Source organism: Callospermophilus lateralis, chromosome 2 (genome assembly GCF_048772815.1).
Source record: "Callospermophilus lateralis isolate mCalLat2 chromosome 2, mCalLat2.hap1, whole genome shotgun sequence".
Lineage (NCBI taxonomy): Eukaryota > Metazoa > Chordata > Mammalia > Rodentia > Sciuridae > Callospermophilus > Callospermophilus lateralis.
Window position 1 is genome coordinate 71,147,579 of NC_135306.1, and position 17,166 is coordinate 71,164,744.

Consider the following 17,166-nt stretch of genomic DNA (forward strand, 5'->3'; position numbering starts at 1 on the left):
AATCCCCAGTACCTCCCCACTAACCCAAAAAAGCAGGTTCTTAAGTTCAACTTTTGACTGCACCCACCCCGTACAAGATGGAATCATAGACACTGCCATCTCGAGCAGTTTCTCTGAGAAAGAATCAAAATGAACAGAAAAGCTGGGAATCTTGGTGGAAGGGTTATAACCATTGAAAGCATCAAGAGCGAGATCATTATGACATCTGAGGTACTTGAAATATCTCACCAAAAGATTTGAGGAATAATCTATGTGACTGGAAGAGTGTAGTCACTAACAGCAGAGTTAACTAATTAAGTTACTTTCAGATTAACCTGGATGAGAAAAGGGAAGATGAGAATTTTTTAATTTTAAACTTTCACACGGAATATTTTGTATGAATTTTTGAATAAACTTGGGAACCAAAACAAAAAAATTAAAATTAAAAAAAAATGTGGGTGTTAGAAACTTTACAATTAGATACAGTCTTGCACTAAATTTCTATTCTGTAAGGAACTTAAAGCACCAGCTGTTGACAAGCATCATCAGTAGTATTTGAGTAAATAAAATGTTTCTATTTTTATAAATTATCAATCCTACAAGAAAAATGAAGACCCCCACAGATGAATGGATATAAGACAAGATGTAATGAAGCAGGCATGCTTTCTCATTACTTATGGGTGTGTAAACTAGAACTAGCAATTTAGCCATTTATATCAGGAATCTTGACATCCTCAAACAGTAGTCTCACTTTCAATCACCAAAAAAGAAACCAGAATAAAAAATTTTGTGCATGAAGTTATTCACTAAGCAGTTTTTAATATTAATGACAACTTAGAAACAAATGTCAAGCTCTGCAGGGGGCTGTTAAATAAATTATCAAATATTATATAGCCATTAAAATGTTTTTTTACAGGGGAATTTTTAAAAACAATGTGGTTATATGCCAAATGAAGACAGGATGCAAAATTGCTCAGTGCAATCGCAGTTGTAAAAATGAAGACAATGGAAAAAATTATAAGTGCATGTTCATAGTTTGGAGGATCTAAAAATAATTTTGTCTTTTCAACTCATATTTACAATTTCTGTAAGGAGAATGCATTAATTTCTGCTTTTACAATTGTATGACCCATTAAAATTGCTACTGTTTACAGCAAGAAAAATCTAATGTTATCTGCTCATCATAGAATCTAGGTTTGTAACTTTAATAAAGTAAATCCATATGGACTTTTTAAAGTCAGGGGTGATAATTTTCCCACTTTCATTAACACTCACAGCCAGAGGATAAGGTATGTGGAAAAGGTCAATGGACTAATTCTCCTTTGGTGCTTCAATGTCAGAAATCAAATGCTTAGTTGAGCTGTTTGCCTTTGATCACTTGTGCAACAAAAATGTCTAAAATGCTCATATTTTATAACACACATTGCTTTACATAAAAAAAATTATCAGTTCTATCAAATATTCCCTTCTGATTCCTATAGCTTAATAGGGGTCTTAAACACTCTCCCCTCCCACCATGTGTAATTATAATGCATGAATAAAAATATGGAAAGAAAATGAACAGTTTCAGGAAAAAACAAAACAAAATCTTGCCCAGTTGAGAATAATTGTCAGAAAAACTCCTCCAGCTTGGGCAAAAAGTAGAGTTTGAAATGTCTTAATCAGCATTTAGTCAGACACTGGCACATTTGTGTTATTTCCTGCCTGGACAGAGTGGAGTACTTTCTTACTATCCTGCTTCTCGTGTTCTTAGGGCCACTCTTATTGTTGTTTAAAACAACCCAGACAAATATATGTGGCCCATCTCAAAATCTAAGAGGAATCACCATGAGTTATATAACCAATAATCAACTCCTCAAAGAATTTGTTATTAAAATGCACAAAAGAAATAAACCAGTTGCAATAATGAAGTCCCGTATCTTTCACATACTTGTTTTCTAGGAGCAAATTCATACCATTTCCAAGTTGTTTAAACACATTTGCATTTGGTTAAACCTAAACCAGACCTTTCAAGTTGTTCTCGGTGGGAGTTAGAAAACATTGAGTAAATTGTATTTTAAGAATCAGAGCAAGGACAGGTGCAGTGACACACGCCTGTAATCCCAGTGACTTGTGTGACTAAGGCAGGATGATCACAAGTTTGAGGCTAGCCTCAGCAATTTAGCAAGGCTATCTCAAAATAAAACATAAAAAGGGCTGGAGTTATACCTCAATGATAAAATAGCCCCTGTGCCCAGAAAACCCAGAGAGGAAATAATCACAACATTTAAAATGGAAAGTTTTAGATTCATACTATTTTTGTTAAGTCATAGAAAACCTGTTTTAAGAAAACTTTCAACAAAATCTGAGTCTAGAATTAGTCATGTTGTAGAAGATCCCATAAAATGATTAATTTGACTTCACAACCTGAATATTTACTTGTCTAATAGTTTTATTATGTACTGTCTTTTCTTGGTGTAATCCTCCTCAGTATTGAGAAACACAGTAATTACATGTTTTATACTAAATTAAGACACGAGAGTTCTGTGGTAAGTGGGATGCTTGGTCTCCTCATAGAGCCCAATTTACCAAATAACAACTGCTACTCTTTAATCCACAAGTCAGTCTTTCAATCAAAGCCTCAAATAAAAGTGACTATCACTTAGATGCTAAAGAGCCATGCCTAAATATGAAAGCATAACATTTTGATGCCTGTAGTGTGAACTTCAAGCAGGCATTCATTATTAAACCTTTGAAGTTTCAAGTGACATTATTCTCATCTGATACAACCTAGCCAATGATAAAACTGATTATGTTGCCCCACATCCATAAAACAGTCATTCCAACCAAATAATCTGCTGCTATTTAACAGATAAAAAAAATGAAGCTTGTTTAAACAGGTAATTTGAGCCAAACTTTATTTACTAATTTGGTACTGGGGCTTGAATCAAGAGGCTCTTTGCCAGAGCTCCAACCTCAGTCCTTAATTTTGAGACTGGGCCTTACTATATTGCAAGGGGCTAAATTTGAACTTGAGATCTTTCTCCATCTCAAAAGTTGCTGGAATTATAAGGATATGCTACCACACCTGACTTTAACAGATATTTACTTAATACATAAGGGAAAGGCTAATGGATGAGGTGGCAGATAACAATACATATTTAAGTTTTTTACTGAATGACACAATCATGAATGTCCCTGAAAAGGTTAAACTAGAAACCAAATATTTTTAGTATGTTGGTGTTTTATTAAGACCTTAACCATGGGGTAGGTATAGAAGACGGGTTCCTCAAGAAACATCACTCCAGGGCTGGAGATGTGGCTCAAGCGGTAGCATGCTCACCTGGCATGCGTGCGGCCCGGGTTCAATCCTCAGCACCACATACAAAGATGTTGTGTCCGCCAAATACTAAAAAATAAATATTAAAATTCTCTCTCTCTCCCTTTCTTTAAAAAAAAAAAAAAAAAGAAAGAAACATCACTCCAATTAAGTACTTTTCTTCTGGGGGGTGGACATTAAATATAACCCCCCCCCAAAAAAACCAAACAAACAACAAAAAAACCACCCTGGGGATGAAGTAAGCCTCAGCAACTTAGTAAGACCCTGTCTCAAACAAACAAAAAGGGCTGGGCATATAGTTCAGTGATACAACACAAACCCAATACCAAAACAAAAAAAGCTTTGGGTTCTCTAAGAATGGATGAAAACTGGTTATTTGTTTACATGGCAGTACAATTTGCATGTCTGAACACATTTTTAGTGATGAGCACAGAAAAGAGCATAGAAGTATGTTCTATAACCAGGATCAACTTAAAATTTGCCCTGGATTATACTCAAAAGTCATCTGGGATTCACTAGACACTACTATTTAAGTTGAGCTCATGCAGGCTGGTTCATTTGTATTTTGTTTTCTTGGCTGATACCTGATTATTTTGTGAACAGTTCCAGCTGTGTATTAAAAGTTCATAGAAGATTTCCTATTAACTTCTGAGTAGATTGATAATGTAACAATAACTGTTTAGGATACATTATCATTTCAGATATATAAACTAAGGTTCTGTAGTGACAATAGCATTCAAAACCTTAAGAAAATATTCAATTATTAACTACTAGAAAATATTCTTCCTTCATTTTGCTAATGAATAAAGTATCATGTTAAGTACAATTTAGGAACATCTGTACACATACCAGAAGCAAAGTAAAAGTAGCACTTAGCAGTTGTGAACAAAATGATTTACACTTAGGCCACAAATGATGTCCACTTTTCCTTTTTAAACTCAAAAAACCAGCATTTGTCCACGGAAATATGTACAATTATTGACACTTCAATATTGTTGCACATGTACACTTGTTTCAAAAGGAGGTTTTACAAACTGATTTGTGCAACTTCCGAGTTTCTTTTCATTAAAAGCTGTTGCCTTATCCACATAAACTCTTCTAGATAACAGCAACCTTATCTGTCACTCTCCAAAATTATCTAATACTATGGACAAAAAGCACTGTTAAGTCTGCATTCAAATAGACATCATATTAAGTCTTTGTACAAACTCAAAACATTTACACAAAATGGAAGAGATCAAATAATCTAAGTATAAAATTTACCCAAAATGTACATGCACCTTTGAAATAAAGGGTACAGGACAGAATGAGAAGCTGGTTCTCAATGTATACAGATAAATTCATTTTGAAACCGTGTCAATATATTACCAATTCAAAAAGAAAATAGCAGTTTGCATAACATCTATTATTACATTACTAGTAGACATTTGCCCATTTTTATAATTATTTGCTTCACTTAGTGCAGACATTTGCAAAGAAAACCTTACTGAAAATGATTCAAATCACCTGAAACAGTTTTACAGATCTTAACTTTTCACCATGTAACTTGATGTGACCAACCTCATTAAATTTTCAAATATTCTTCTCTCCAAGTTCTAGAGATCATTATTTATACATTATACTGGGACAACAGCCCATACTACATACTAGGCAATTTTTAGTCCTCTTCACACTCCTAAAGCAAGTAGTTACAATCATTTAACCAATGAAGCAGCCAATGCAAACAATTTTACCCTGATGATTTCTGGTCCTAGAGTCCATAACCATAACCACTATACCCCACTGCCCTGTCCTCATCAAATGCAAGGCTTACTGAATGGTTAGATTTACAAAAGGATTATAGCCCAGTCAAACAGCTAATTCATCCTAGCAAAGCTGGGTGCTAGAGGTACAAAGATTGTTTAAATAGGAAACAAGATAGTGTTTTTAAAAAATCGGTGCACACTGCAAATACTGTCTGAACTGAGGGAAATATTTAGGTCTGAATCCAAGAGTCTTGGCAGAACTGAATCTACAAATCTTCCTTCTCCCTAGGGATGCTCTGACAAAAATCAATTCCTAAGTACAAATGTTTCTTATAAAAGTGATAATATTCATGACAATCTCTTGCTACTACTTTCACAAACCGATATAATTGGAAGACCCATTATCTCCCCATCTCCCACACACTACATTTCCGACTTGAAAAAGATTTAAATTATATATTTTTCTTTGTTGACAGTATGTAGGAGGGGGTAGAGCCTCATTTTAAAATTGAAAAACTCTTTTCTAAATACCATAATTTCCAATTCTACTGTGAGTCAAGTCTTCATACTGAGGGAGGTAAGGTACTACCTTCAAATCAACACATGGACTTCTACACACATCTTTCTTCCACTTAAAGCAGAAGTAGCAGCACACTAGGAACTGACAAGATTGAAGGGTTAGTATTTCCATGCCTAACTGAAATGGTTGTGCTCTTGGTTTCTGTTGTTCCAGGGAGCAAAATTACATGTAACCATTATTTGTCCTTCTGTATTACCTGCAAAGACAAAGTTCATGGTCATCTTCTCTACTGCTTCTGTGAACAAAAAATTATGCCTTAAGTCACTGATTCAAGTACAACATGGATAACAAAAATTGGTCATAATTGAATTTCATTCCTTTCCAAGTTTTAAGATTGTTTTTGATCCTGAAGATTCAGATCTTCAGTAACAAATTGTCCATCATGTGCCATACTTGAAAATTTTTCAAATAACTCATGATTCTCACTTCATAATTGAGTTCAAGAATGGCAACAAAATATAAATTTATAATACAGCCATGCAAAGTCTGTATATACAACTATAAAGTTGAATATGAAACATTTTCTATTTTCCCCTTTAGGATTCTAACTAAAGCTTAAAAACCCAATGAACAAGTGGAAGTTTCCCTCTGTACATGGCTTTTATTATTTACATAATACAATATAGCATCAATGCTGAAGAGCATGATTATGTGCAATACATAAATATGAACTATCTGTACACATCTGCAGATCTAACTCAGAACTAAGGTACATAAAATTAAAAGAAAAATTGAATGCTTTAAGAATAAAAGTAAAAACTAGGACTGAACACTGCAATAAATCAGAAGTAGTGCCTCGTGTACATACTTAACTATTTACAGATGAAAACAGGCATTACCACAACACTAATCTAACTATGCTCATTTATATATAAAAACACAAGTTTCATACATCACAAAAAAACCTTCCATTATAACACAGAAGTGATATTACCAGACAAGCATCAGTGAAGTATACTGCCTTTTCTAGTTGTTATTGTACAATGCTGTAGATAATGCAGCCCATGCAATACACCCAAGAACACTAGAGTCCTACACCCAAGTACAATTAATATGATAAAGCAGCCCTCTGCAAGTGGTGCTGGATACCACTAAGAAGTCTACTGCAGCCATGTTGGTTATGATTTTCCATGCAGAAGGATACAGTTACATTAAGAACTGAAGTCTTTAAAAAGCTTTAAACATTCTTTCTTGAACCAAAACATTCAACAAAAGATGCACATGAAAAATTAACTGTTCGGATACCTTTGCAACTTAAAATTCAGATGCATGTTATTCAATAGAGCTGCTGTATATGAAAACCAAACAGTTTTAACAACTTCTTGTAAACAAATTAATCCTAACGCAGTTCTGTGCTACATATTTTTAGTAATGAGAATAATGCAGGTATCTTCTGGTGCAGGCCAGCACAGTAAGCTTCAAAGGTTACCTCAAGACCCAGTTGTTGGCTTGATGGTTTTACTTTTAACCAGTTGTGACGTTTACCTTTCACAGAATGTCTTATTTGACAGCTTTTATAAGACCAATTGAACCAGGCTTACATATGGCACCAAATACTGATTTCATGGGAAGATCTGATCCTCCTTACAGCATTCTTCCTGCTTCCAAAGAACATGTGAAAATTAAGAAGGTGAAGTTAAAACTATGACAGAAGTAGACTGCCAGTCCTTTTCTGGTGTACCATTTTTAAAAATATACAGGCACATAACACTAGCCAAAGATTATACCTTGATTACATTCCCAAAAGGCAGATAATGCTGCAAACATGCAGAGATTTCATTTATTTTGTTTGGCACATGGGAACTAAATTTTGTCCCTATTATTTGTGTATTTCAATTTGCTGTGCAGATTTTTATCCAATTTTATTCAGGGGAGGGCATATACATTTTGTAGGGCTGTATCTATCCAATTCTGCCTGTAACAAACACCCAAACATTCTAAAATATCAATTATAAGACAGACAAGTGTAAAGTAAAACTCTGGAGAACATCAAAGGAAAATGGCCATGCATCTGCTCTTTAATGTTTTCCTACGATATATTAAAATAAAAACAAAGTTTCAGTCTCTTCACAAGTAGTAATTTATATTCTCTGGATTTTTTCAGCCACAACAACTGGATTCTCTTTTCTGATTTTTGCTGCAGCTTCTGCTTTGTAATCATATGGACAGTTGTGCTTGTCAGAGTAACGGTGAAGTCCACAAAACAAATTTCCACATCGGCAGTCAAATCCTGTACAGATGAGAGGAAGCAGGGTAACTTGGGAACTTGTAGCAATTAAAAGAAAAAAAAAAAAGAGCCTTACTATAAAAAAGAAATCATATTTTCATTGCTTTACAACATGGAAGTCTGTCAAATCTTGATGCAGTCTATCAAATTTAAATTGTCAAAAAGCTTTAGCCTATTTTGAGATGATGAGAAATTCAAACAACTACAACTATGTCTTACCCTCAAAGGGCAACAGACTGTTAAAGAAATGTGCTTAAGCCAAATCCTATGAAGAAAATAAAACTCTACAAGTTTCCTTCCATTAACTCCTATAGATATTACAGTGTAGAATTTATACAGGTTGACCTGAATTCAAAATATAGCCCTAGGTGCGCATGGCACACACTTATAATCCCAGGCAAGATGATCAAAAGTTCAAGACCAGCCTCAGCAATTCTGTCTCAAAAAGGGACGGGGATAAGGTTTAGTGATAAAGTGCTCCTAGGTTCAATCCTCAGTACCCTCCCTCCCAATCCCAAGCATATATCTACTTCTACTATACCATGTGGTAAATGGTAGTGTTTCAAGTGAAAACTAGATAAAGTCGACCATAACATTCTGAGGTTTCAAGGAGACAAGAAAAAAAGCATTTCATACCTAGTTCAAAGTAGGCAGATATGTTAGTTCAGTTACCTTTTCCCTAAGAGTTACAAAGGAAAGTATCAAAAGTGATAAGCCTTTGTCAATCCAAAAGAGAAAAATAATTCAGAAGCCTGAAGCCAGATGGAAATTAAACCCAATTTTTTAACTAATTAAAATCTAACACTGCTGCATCCTTCCTAGCCCACTATGGAAAACTTTCTCTCCCTGAAAGTCTTCACAGTGACCAAGAGCTCTTTAATTGCAGTCAGTAAAATATACATTCTTAAGCGTTTGTAATACCTGTAAGGCCAACTTTCTTTCTACACATGAAACATCTGTTCTTCTTTGGTTTGGGTAACTCAGGAGCTTTTTCTTCACTTTGAGAAGTACTGGGCTGAGAAACTGATGGACTGGGCTGAGTGACAACTGAAAAATAAGCATAAAAATTAAGAGATCTCTCCAGAGACCAATGGCTGATAATGATCTAAGTCAAAAAGAAAAATATTTAAAAGGAAGAATGAGATTCATAGAATGTTTAAGAATCCTTTCTTAAAATCTTCCGCTTGAATGACAAAACTTCTTAAAGTCTAAGAATTTCCTGGCAATTCCTAGACAACTACTTGGCTCCTCTAAAATTTATTTTATAAAATCACCAGTTAGGATATTCCTTTATCTCAGTCTTAACAAGTCAATACTAGAAAACAAAATACTAATTTTATTTTTTTTAAAGACCTGGGGAGATTCTGTTTGTATGCTTAGTTTTTCTGTATTGCAATTTCCTAAACATGAACTTCTGAATTAGGACAGCTGGAATTCATTACTTAGATAGAACTGCCAAGGTACCTGGCTATAAAACCATGTTGGATTTTTATGCTGATTACCTCAACAAATTTTGACAAAGCCCAAACCATTTATCCCCGAGTCAAATTAGATCCAAAAATTTTAATGAAATCACTTTGTCACTTTCACAAGTCACATTGTTAGATCTACAAAACAATCTAGAAGTGCTTGTAAGGTTTTGATTTTAGAAAATTAAGGATTCTACTGGCAGAACAGGATTTTTTTAGTGTTACTTTGAGTAGTGAGATATTATCTACAAAAAGCCCCACCTTTTCTCCACCTCTAAAGCTTTAGATCACATTTATATCACATAAAAAAATGCAGACTGCATTAAAGCACATAACCCCACTGGTTCTTTAAGACAAAAGACCAAAATGTACTTCGTACATAAATCCAACTATACCTTAAACATTATAAATTTTTAAAGTTTTAATGTTGATCTAAGGTTTAAGAATAGAAAAATCAATGTATATATGTAATGCTAAAATTACTGCCTATTCAATATTCTAGCACTACTGCTATTTGCCTATCCAAGCTTTTATAGCAGACAGATTGGGTTAATGTGAACTTAAAACTGCCCCAACTTTTCATTTGCATTAGCACTATATCCCCACTGGAATTCATACCTAATACCTGACTTAGAAAATATTCTATCTACTACTATTTCTTAGTATGCTACTATTACAACCTTAATATAATTCTGATGATATGAGGGTAAATAAGAGTATGAGAATGGTGTCAACCATTTCTCTGCCCCCACCAGAAAAAAGGAATAGTAAGTTCCTGAGACATATAAAGAAGGGGATAGAGAAAGAAAAGTGATACAGAAAGAACAAATAGTAGAACAAATAGTGAACCACAGTATGTCTCTCCAGTAATAATAGAAGTATGTATTAGTTACAGATCTAACCCCAAAACATGCTTCCAATGTCAGCAATTTAAAAAAAAATAAGTTTTTTTTTTCCAAAAGATGAAACTCCTTTCAAAACATCAAATATATAGATTCACCTGCCATTTGATGGCCAAAATATGTGACTCTCACTTAAAAGAGACTGACAACAGTACAGATAAAACTGACTGCAATGTTAGCAAAAGCAAGCCTCCAAAGAAAATTACACAACCACTGACACTATTTTTTCCCACAATTTATACTTTTATATTGTATTCCATCACCATTTTACTGAGAAAGGATGAATTGATTTGAATGAACTTTGTGCACATAGCTAATTCTAACAATTCAGTCTTGCAACATTAGGGCACTTTTGGCTGTGCTATAAACACAGTCTCAAAGTCATGACCTGTTGAAACCCAAAATGCCCTTCCATACTGAGCTTTAAATTCCTACAAAATGAGACAGGGATCCTGTTCTTTTTACGTTTAGTATTCCATAGGTTCTCTGCTTGAATGTTTTCTACAACATTGACAATATCAAGACTGAAGAGTTATTGCTCCTGACCATAGAATTTTTCCTTATGGTCTTGAAAAGTTTGTTATTAAGTTCTCAACATCCAGTCTCCAGATTATAATCTTGGTGATTTGTAGGCCTGGGGGCAATTAATGGAGAAGAGAGCAAAAAGTATAGCTGTTTTATACTTCAAGATACTTTAAAAGAGCAGTTCTTTATTTGGTCTCTACTTCATGGCTCTCCCTCCTCTTTGGTCCTTCAATGGGAAGGAGAATCCCGCCACCAACTTTCTCTTGTACTTCCAAATCCAGAACTGAACTCATATTAAACAAAAAGCATACCTGGCTCTGACACCTCTGTTTTCGGGGTAGTTATTTTGTCCTCTCTTGAAATGCTCATTTCTGTCATTTGCTGAGTTACAGGCAAGGCAGCCACAGGCACATTTCTATTTGAGTTCAAGCAAACAATTATTTTTAAAGATGTTAAGGGTACTTCTTTTTGAGATAATAAGTTGTCATTTCAACTTTAAATTATATATTATTTCCAACATGATCAAGTGGAGCTAGATAACCTGCAAAATTTTAAAAGATTTTGGATGCCCAGCATAAATGGTTGAGAAGAAAGCAATCAATTTGATAAATGGCTCATTAACTTAAGGCTGCTTATTTGTATAAGGTCACCATACGCTATTATAATCAACTAGGAATTTTTAGCTATGCCTATAATTCAAGAACAAAAGGAGCAGCTGTGCCAAAATACTTGTGTGGCACTATAACACTCTCTATAATCCCTAAACTTCAGTTAGAAGGAAATTAAAATATAGCTTTCAAAACGTAAGTGTCTTTGAAGGGTTTCTGGAGTACATTGTGATATACATCTTTACTCAACCACCTAAAGAGTCAGATTTAAGGGCACTGGAAGTTTTGTCCAATACATGCAAAGCCAAGGGCATCTGATACATTAACATATTTGGTAGTACATGGATGCAAACATCTTGATTTCTTCCATGTCTTAGAAACTCTTAAAAAAAAAATGTTCAACCTTACCTTGATTTTTCAGATGTGCTGCCAGCAGCACCTTCACAGTTGTTTAAGCTAGCCTCTGCTCTCTGTACAGATGCAGAATCTGAGGTAGGACTGTTGGAACCACTGGCTGTTCCTATTTAAAAAAAGGAATTTGTAAGAAACAAATCAACATTACAAAAACTCACTTAGTGTCAACTTAATAAGTAGTAATACTTGCATTTAATTAGGTTAGTGATTTAAGCACTTTCACTTTGCTGCAATCCTACACTTGAGTATCCAAACTAAAAAAAAAAAAATTTAAAGACATATCCATTGAACACAATTATGAAACAAAACCTCAAAAATGGAAACCGAAAAAGCTAAGAGATGCTTGTAGGTAGTCATTCATTCCTGATGGATGCAGTCATGTCAAGTACTTGGGCTGTTGCTTTAATTTTAAGCTCTTGTCAGGTCTTCTCTCCTTGGGCTTTCAGCATTCTCAGTCTTGGGCCCCAATTTCTGGTTCTATATTTTCTGTCCACCAGATCTTCAAGTGTTTTCCTTGGAAATAACTTACCCATTGGGCTCATTCTGCCACTATTCTGCTGCCTCTGAAGATGTTCTTTGTAGCAAACAGAACACATTCCATTTGTCCTAGGATTTCCATAAAAGCCACATCCTGTACTACACAGCATGGGCCCTGGGGTCTGGTTAGTCTCCTGAGCCATATTTTTCTGCTATAAACAAAACAAAACAACAAAATTTTAGTAAGCATGTCACCAAAATAAATTAGCAGAATACAATAATTAGCATATCTGTTATTTCTAAAATACCAGTCTATTACTAACAAAACCCCAAATTGTGTTCCAGACTGAGCAGACAATTAGAAATATTTTGTTGCCTTTATAAAACAAAGATCATTAAAGGAACTGTTTTAGAACCAAAAGGAAATTCTACCGTTAAGTACCAAAATTTATTATTTTACCTGTTAACTATTCTTTGCTTCAATTCACAGTCTGCCTGCCTGCTGGATACCAGGGTTGTTTTAACCATAGTAGAAACTGGTATTTGGACTTTCTGCTCCCCAGCACTACAAGTGAACCATCCCAAATGATGTCTTTTAACTTTGTTAGCTAAAAATGTTAGAGGAAACTTCCAAATATGGTAGGGGAAAACCTCAATCATAACTAATCACTATTTCTGTATTTATTAGTGGTTCTTTAAACTAGCTGAATATTGATTTCACCTTAAAATTACATCTGGACATATTCTGGTGCCATCAGTAATCTGACAATTCTGTGAGACAGGAATATGATTTGTTTAAAGCACCTTTTAGCACCATTTATTAACCATAAATTTCTGAACCAAAGGCTTTTCTAATAACATTTGTCATCCTTACACACAAAAACCTTTCCATGCTCAAATTCAATAAATAAAGCAATATAAATGCATAATATTTAGTTGATGGTTAGTATTTAAGGCTCATTTATCACAGCAAGCATACCCTTTGCTTTTCCAGAAGTCTTGTTAGAATCAACATAAACATAGTAATGTGTTAAATTTAATAAGTTTTCCTCTGGTAAGAGAAAATACTGTTTAATTTTAAAAAAAAAAATTGTATAAAAAGCATTATTTGAGAGCATCTGATTAAGGGAAATATGCTCTAGCTTGTAGTGGTCACTCATTTTTCCAACTAAAACAAAATACATTCTAGTGAGTTAAAATATGTTTTTAAGAAGTACTTTTGGTCAAAATTACAATAATAAAGGGAATAATTTTTGTTTAAATATTCTTTTTGCCCTATTGTGGTTAGTGCATTACAATTATACATAATAGTGGAATTCTCTGTTACATATTTGTACATGGACATGACACAACAATATAATTTAGTCAATATCATGCCCCAACATTTTCCCTTTCCCTGCCTTCCTTTCCCTAGTCCCTTTCCTCAACTTAGTTACTGGCCTCCCTTTGATTTTTATGAGACACCCTCCCCACCATTTCCTTTTCCTTCTCTAGTGAAAAACAATTTTGACCTGGCCAGAATCCTTACAATTATTCCCCAAACATTTAAATGACAGCAACCTTTCCTTATTAGCAAAAGGACTCCATATTTCAAGCAAATCAAGCTTATATGGAGAATGACCAAGATCCACAACTTGCTTAAAACAATGATTAATTTAGTTGACAGTGTCTCTTTAAATAGTAAGTAGAATTTAGCTGACTCATTTTAGAGCAGGGTAAACATTTCAACATCACTTATGAAGTTTAATAAACATTTTTAGTTGACTTTTTCAATGTTAAAAATATCAAAAGCAAAAAAATTATTCATATAATGAATTGTGTATTTTCATTCCCATCATGCACAAGTAAACTGCCATTTAAAAAAAGTTGGGTCATTCCCGGAAGCTGGGTTTAGAACTATGCTAATTCACTTTCTGTCCTAGCTTCCAGTGTCATTTGGCATAGGCTTTAAACGCACTGTCCTCAATTTAAGCCCAACCAATTAAACCACATAAAATGATTTTAATATGAATAAAATATTTGTTTATATGGGATTTCCCACCTAATAACAACCCATTCTGACAAAGTATTTCACCTTTCCTTTTCCTCAAAATCATCTACCTTCAATTCACTGAAAATAAATTTTGAACCCAGTCACAGAAACAATAGGATGTTAATTATTTCCAGGGCTTCCCATCTTTAGGTTTTTCCCCCTAGAAAGCCAGCTTTTAAATGCCATCACATGTGCACAGCTTGCCTTAATATTTCTCAGCAGCTTAGATCACATGGGAGGGCGCTTCAGCCTGTCACAAGGCTGCAATGTGACAGGCTGAGCTGGATGGAGGCTCTCACATAAAGCCTAGTCAACAGGGGCCTCTGAAATCAGCTTCTATTTATATCTCAGAGCCTGACAACTCCTACACAACCTCAAAAACTAAAGATGCAACATTCATATATGGAAAATAAGAAAAACAAAACAAAATATGATTAAGGCTGCCAGTTTTTTCTAATAGGGAGGATTAGAAAACAAACTCAAATCCAATCTAGAAGACCCAAGCATCATTAATCACTCACAAAGCCCCAAATGGTCAGGACTGCTTACAAAAAAACAAGCACAGCGAAAAAGGAATAGAGGCATAAAGAATTCTTATGTTCAGAGGAAACCATTTGAGCTGGGGGTGAGTGTTCACTATTAGCATTTCCTTTCTGTCTTTAAAAAATATATACCATTACTATTTACCACCTTTAAAGTTGTTAGAAACTTCTGTATTCATGGGTCATTCCTATCAGACATAGAGGAAATGCATATTTTCTGTAAAGTTTGTAGCTTTTCCAATTCATAGTCTAAAAAACCTGCTGTGTAACTAAAATATTCTCCAATCCAAAATCCGAATAAAGGGCATTTATATCTCTGATATAGTTGTTTCAGATACATATGGTGTTTTAAGACGTCAAAACCCCCCACTCACCTGGAGTTGAGATCTGAGTTCTAGTACCTAATCTACCCGTAAGCCAGTGACCTTGGACAAGTCCTTACTCTTCAGATCTGAATTACTTCTGCTAAGAGTAGCTTGATTAAACTTAATGTCAGGCCTGAGACAAAAATAGTGAACTACAACCAATCCTTCATTTTTTGGACATTTTAATAAAAAACTCAAAAAATAAAATTGCAACATTTTCATCAAATGGAGTCCCCAAATCTGACTTAAAAAAAAAAAGAAAACCTTAGAAATGAGAAGCAAAATGAAATCATTTAAGTTTGTAAATCATTAAGTTTGTAAATGATTCGAAGCCCAAATGTTTAAACAAGGCTGTGACCTATATACTACTTTATCTTAAATATCTCCTCGGGCAATAATTCTTGGGATGGATTCAATCAATAAAGGTATCCCGACCCATACCTCAAATCACAGATACATGAAGCGCATGGAAAGCCAGCCCAAAATTTCGTGTTCACCAGCTTAAATGCATGAAACAAAGAGAAAGGTGCTCCACTTCCTCCATGAAAAGAATCTTGGGGGAGAAAACGCAGCGACGTTGGAAAAACTAAAATACCACGAAGAGCACCCTAGACTCCATGCTCCAGCGGATTTAGAGCAAGTTTGGGTCGCACTGGCCCCCCCACCCCCCCTCTAAGGGAAGGCCTCACTCAGGAAAGCCCAACAGGGCCTTCTCCCAAAACCACTGAGTCATGCAGAACAGCCGCTCTGCAGGCCCTGCCGGCCCCTCTCCCCGCCTGGCTCGCGCTGCCGCGACCCCGAACGGCTCATTCGAGAGGAAAAGCCTGGCAGAGCGGCGGGCAGGGGGCCGGGGCGCGGCCGCTGCCTCAGTCTTTGTTTTCGCGGTCCGGCTGCCCACACCAGGCGCCGCCGCTGCGGGGGGCCGGGAGAGACACGCGAGTCCGGGGCCCGGCCCAGCCGAGGCCGCACGCCGGGCATTGTTCCCGACCGTGCGACTGCGAGCGCGCCAGGGGCGCAGGCAGCCGGGCCCTGGGCCACGACTGCAAATGACGCCTCTGTCTTTGTGCTTCCTGAGCTGGCGGGGGAGCTTCCTTGCCCGGACACCGCCATCCGCGGCCCACTCGGGCTTCACCGCAGGCCCGGGCCGCCCCGGCTCTCCACTCTGACCCCCGGCCCAGAGCCCGCCCCCAGCGCCGCACCACTCACCCTGCGGGGGCCGGAATGCAGAAGTCGAGGTCGCGCGCGACGCCGGCGCGATAGGGCCGGGCCGAGGCCTCCGGGAAGGACTAGCCGGGCGCCCGGAGCCGCCGCCACGGGCCAGGAGCGGGTGGGGGCCGCAGGCGGAGGTGGCGCCGCCGCCGCCGCCGCGGGGTCCTTCTTTGTTCCTGCAGCAGCGCCGAGCGTGGCCGGGACACGCCGGAGCTCGGGAAGTGGGAGGAGGGAAGCGGGGGGGGGGTGCAGAGGAGGAGGCGGAGGGAGGACCGGAGGCCGCGGCTGCTAACGCTGTTCTAGGATCTCGCCCGTTGTCGCCTCACGCCTCCACCGGCGGCCGGGTGGGCCGAGAAAGGGTTGAGTGGAGCGCACGTAGCGAGGTCGGGGCGTTGTGAGTGTCCGCCGAAGGCGCTCTCCGTCGTTTCCGCCACCGCCGGGGAAGCTGCGCGGCTCCCGGCAGGGAGAGAGCGCGAAGTCCAGATGCAGACAGCTTCGCGATCTGGCCGACTGACGCTCGCTCTTCGCCGGGCGCTGGGGCAGTGAGGGAAAGGGGGGAGGGGGGCGGGACCTGTGCGTCAGCGAAAACCCCGTCGGCAGCGACGGGCAGCGCGATTACGTCACGGGCCCGAGGCCCCGCCCCCGGCCTTTGGTCACGGGCTCCGGGGGCGGAACGGAGCCTCGCTGCTCGTCCTCCTCGCCTAGTCGAGTCACTAGCCAGGCTGCCGACCTCTGGGTGGAGCTGGGAAGAGCCAGTGCAGTGGAGGATGTGT

General features: G+C 37.5%; 1 protein-coding gene across 2 annotated transcripts; it reads right to left on the minus strand.

Annotated features, from left to right (window-relative positions):
• Positions 1-6,204: 6,204 nt before the first annotated feature.
• Zfand5 (zinc finger AN1-type containing 5) lies at positions 6,205-16,936 on the minus strand. 2 transcript variants are annotated; one of them, XM_076846052.2, is made up of 6 exons: positions 16,391-16,936; positions 12,298-12,457; positions 11,763-11,874; positions 11,058-11,161; positions 8,772-8,897; positions 6,205-7,853 (listed from the first exon to the last, which is right to left on the minus strand). In XM_076846052.2, the coding sequence occupies exons 2-6, from the start codon at positions 12,446-12,448 to the stop codon at positions 7,705-7,707; spliced, it is 642 nt and encodes a 213-aa protein (XP_076702167.1). In that variant the 5' UTR covers positions 12,449-12,457; positions 16,391-16,936; the 3' UTR covers positions 6,205-7,704. The 2 variants fall into 2 exon arrangements, with proteins under 2 accessions (XP_076702167.1, XP_076702168.1); XM_076846053.2 differs by lacking the exon at positions 16,391-16,936 and adding an exon at positions 15,626-15,864.
• Positions 16,937-17,166: the final 230 nt, after the last annotated feature.

What these genes read in the sequence shown, in the direction of transcription:
- Zfand5 (XM_076846052.2), bottom strand. Translation starts at nt 12,448, where the DNA reads ATGGCTCAGGAGACTAACCAGACCCCAGGGCCCATGCTGTGTAGTACA. An exon ending in AGCACATCTGAAAAATCAAG is followed by an intron (nt 11,162 to 11,762) that starts GTAAGGTTGAAC and finishes GAACTCAAATAG; the next exon opens with AAATGTGCCTGTGGCTGCCT. An exon ending in AAAGAAAGTTGGCCTTACAG is followed by an intron (nt 7,854 to 8,771) that starts GTATTACAAACG and finishes TCATCTGTACAG; the next exon opens with GATTTGACTGCCGATGTGGA.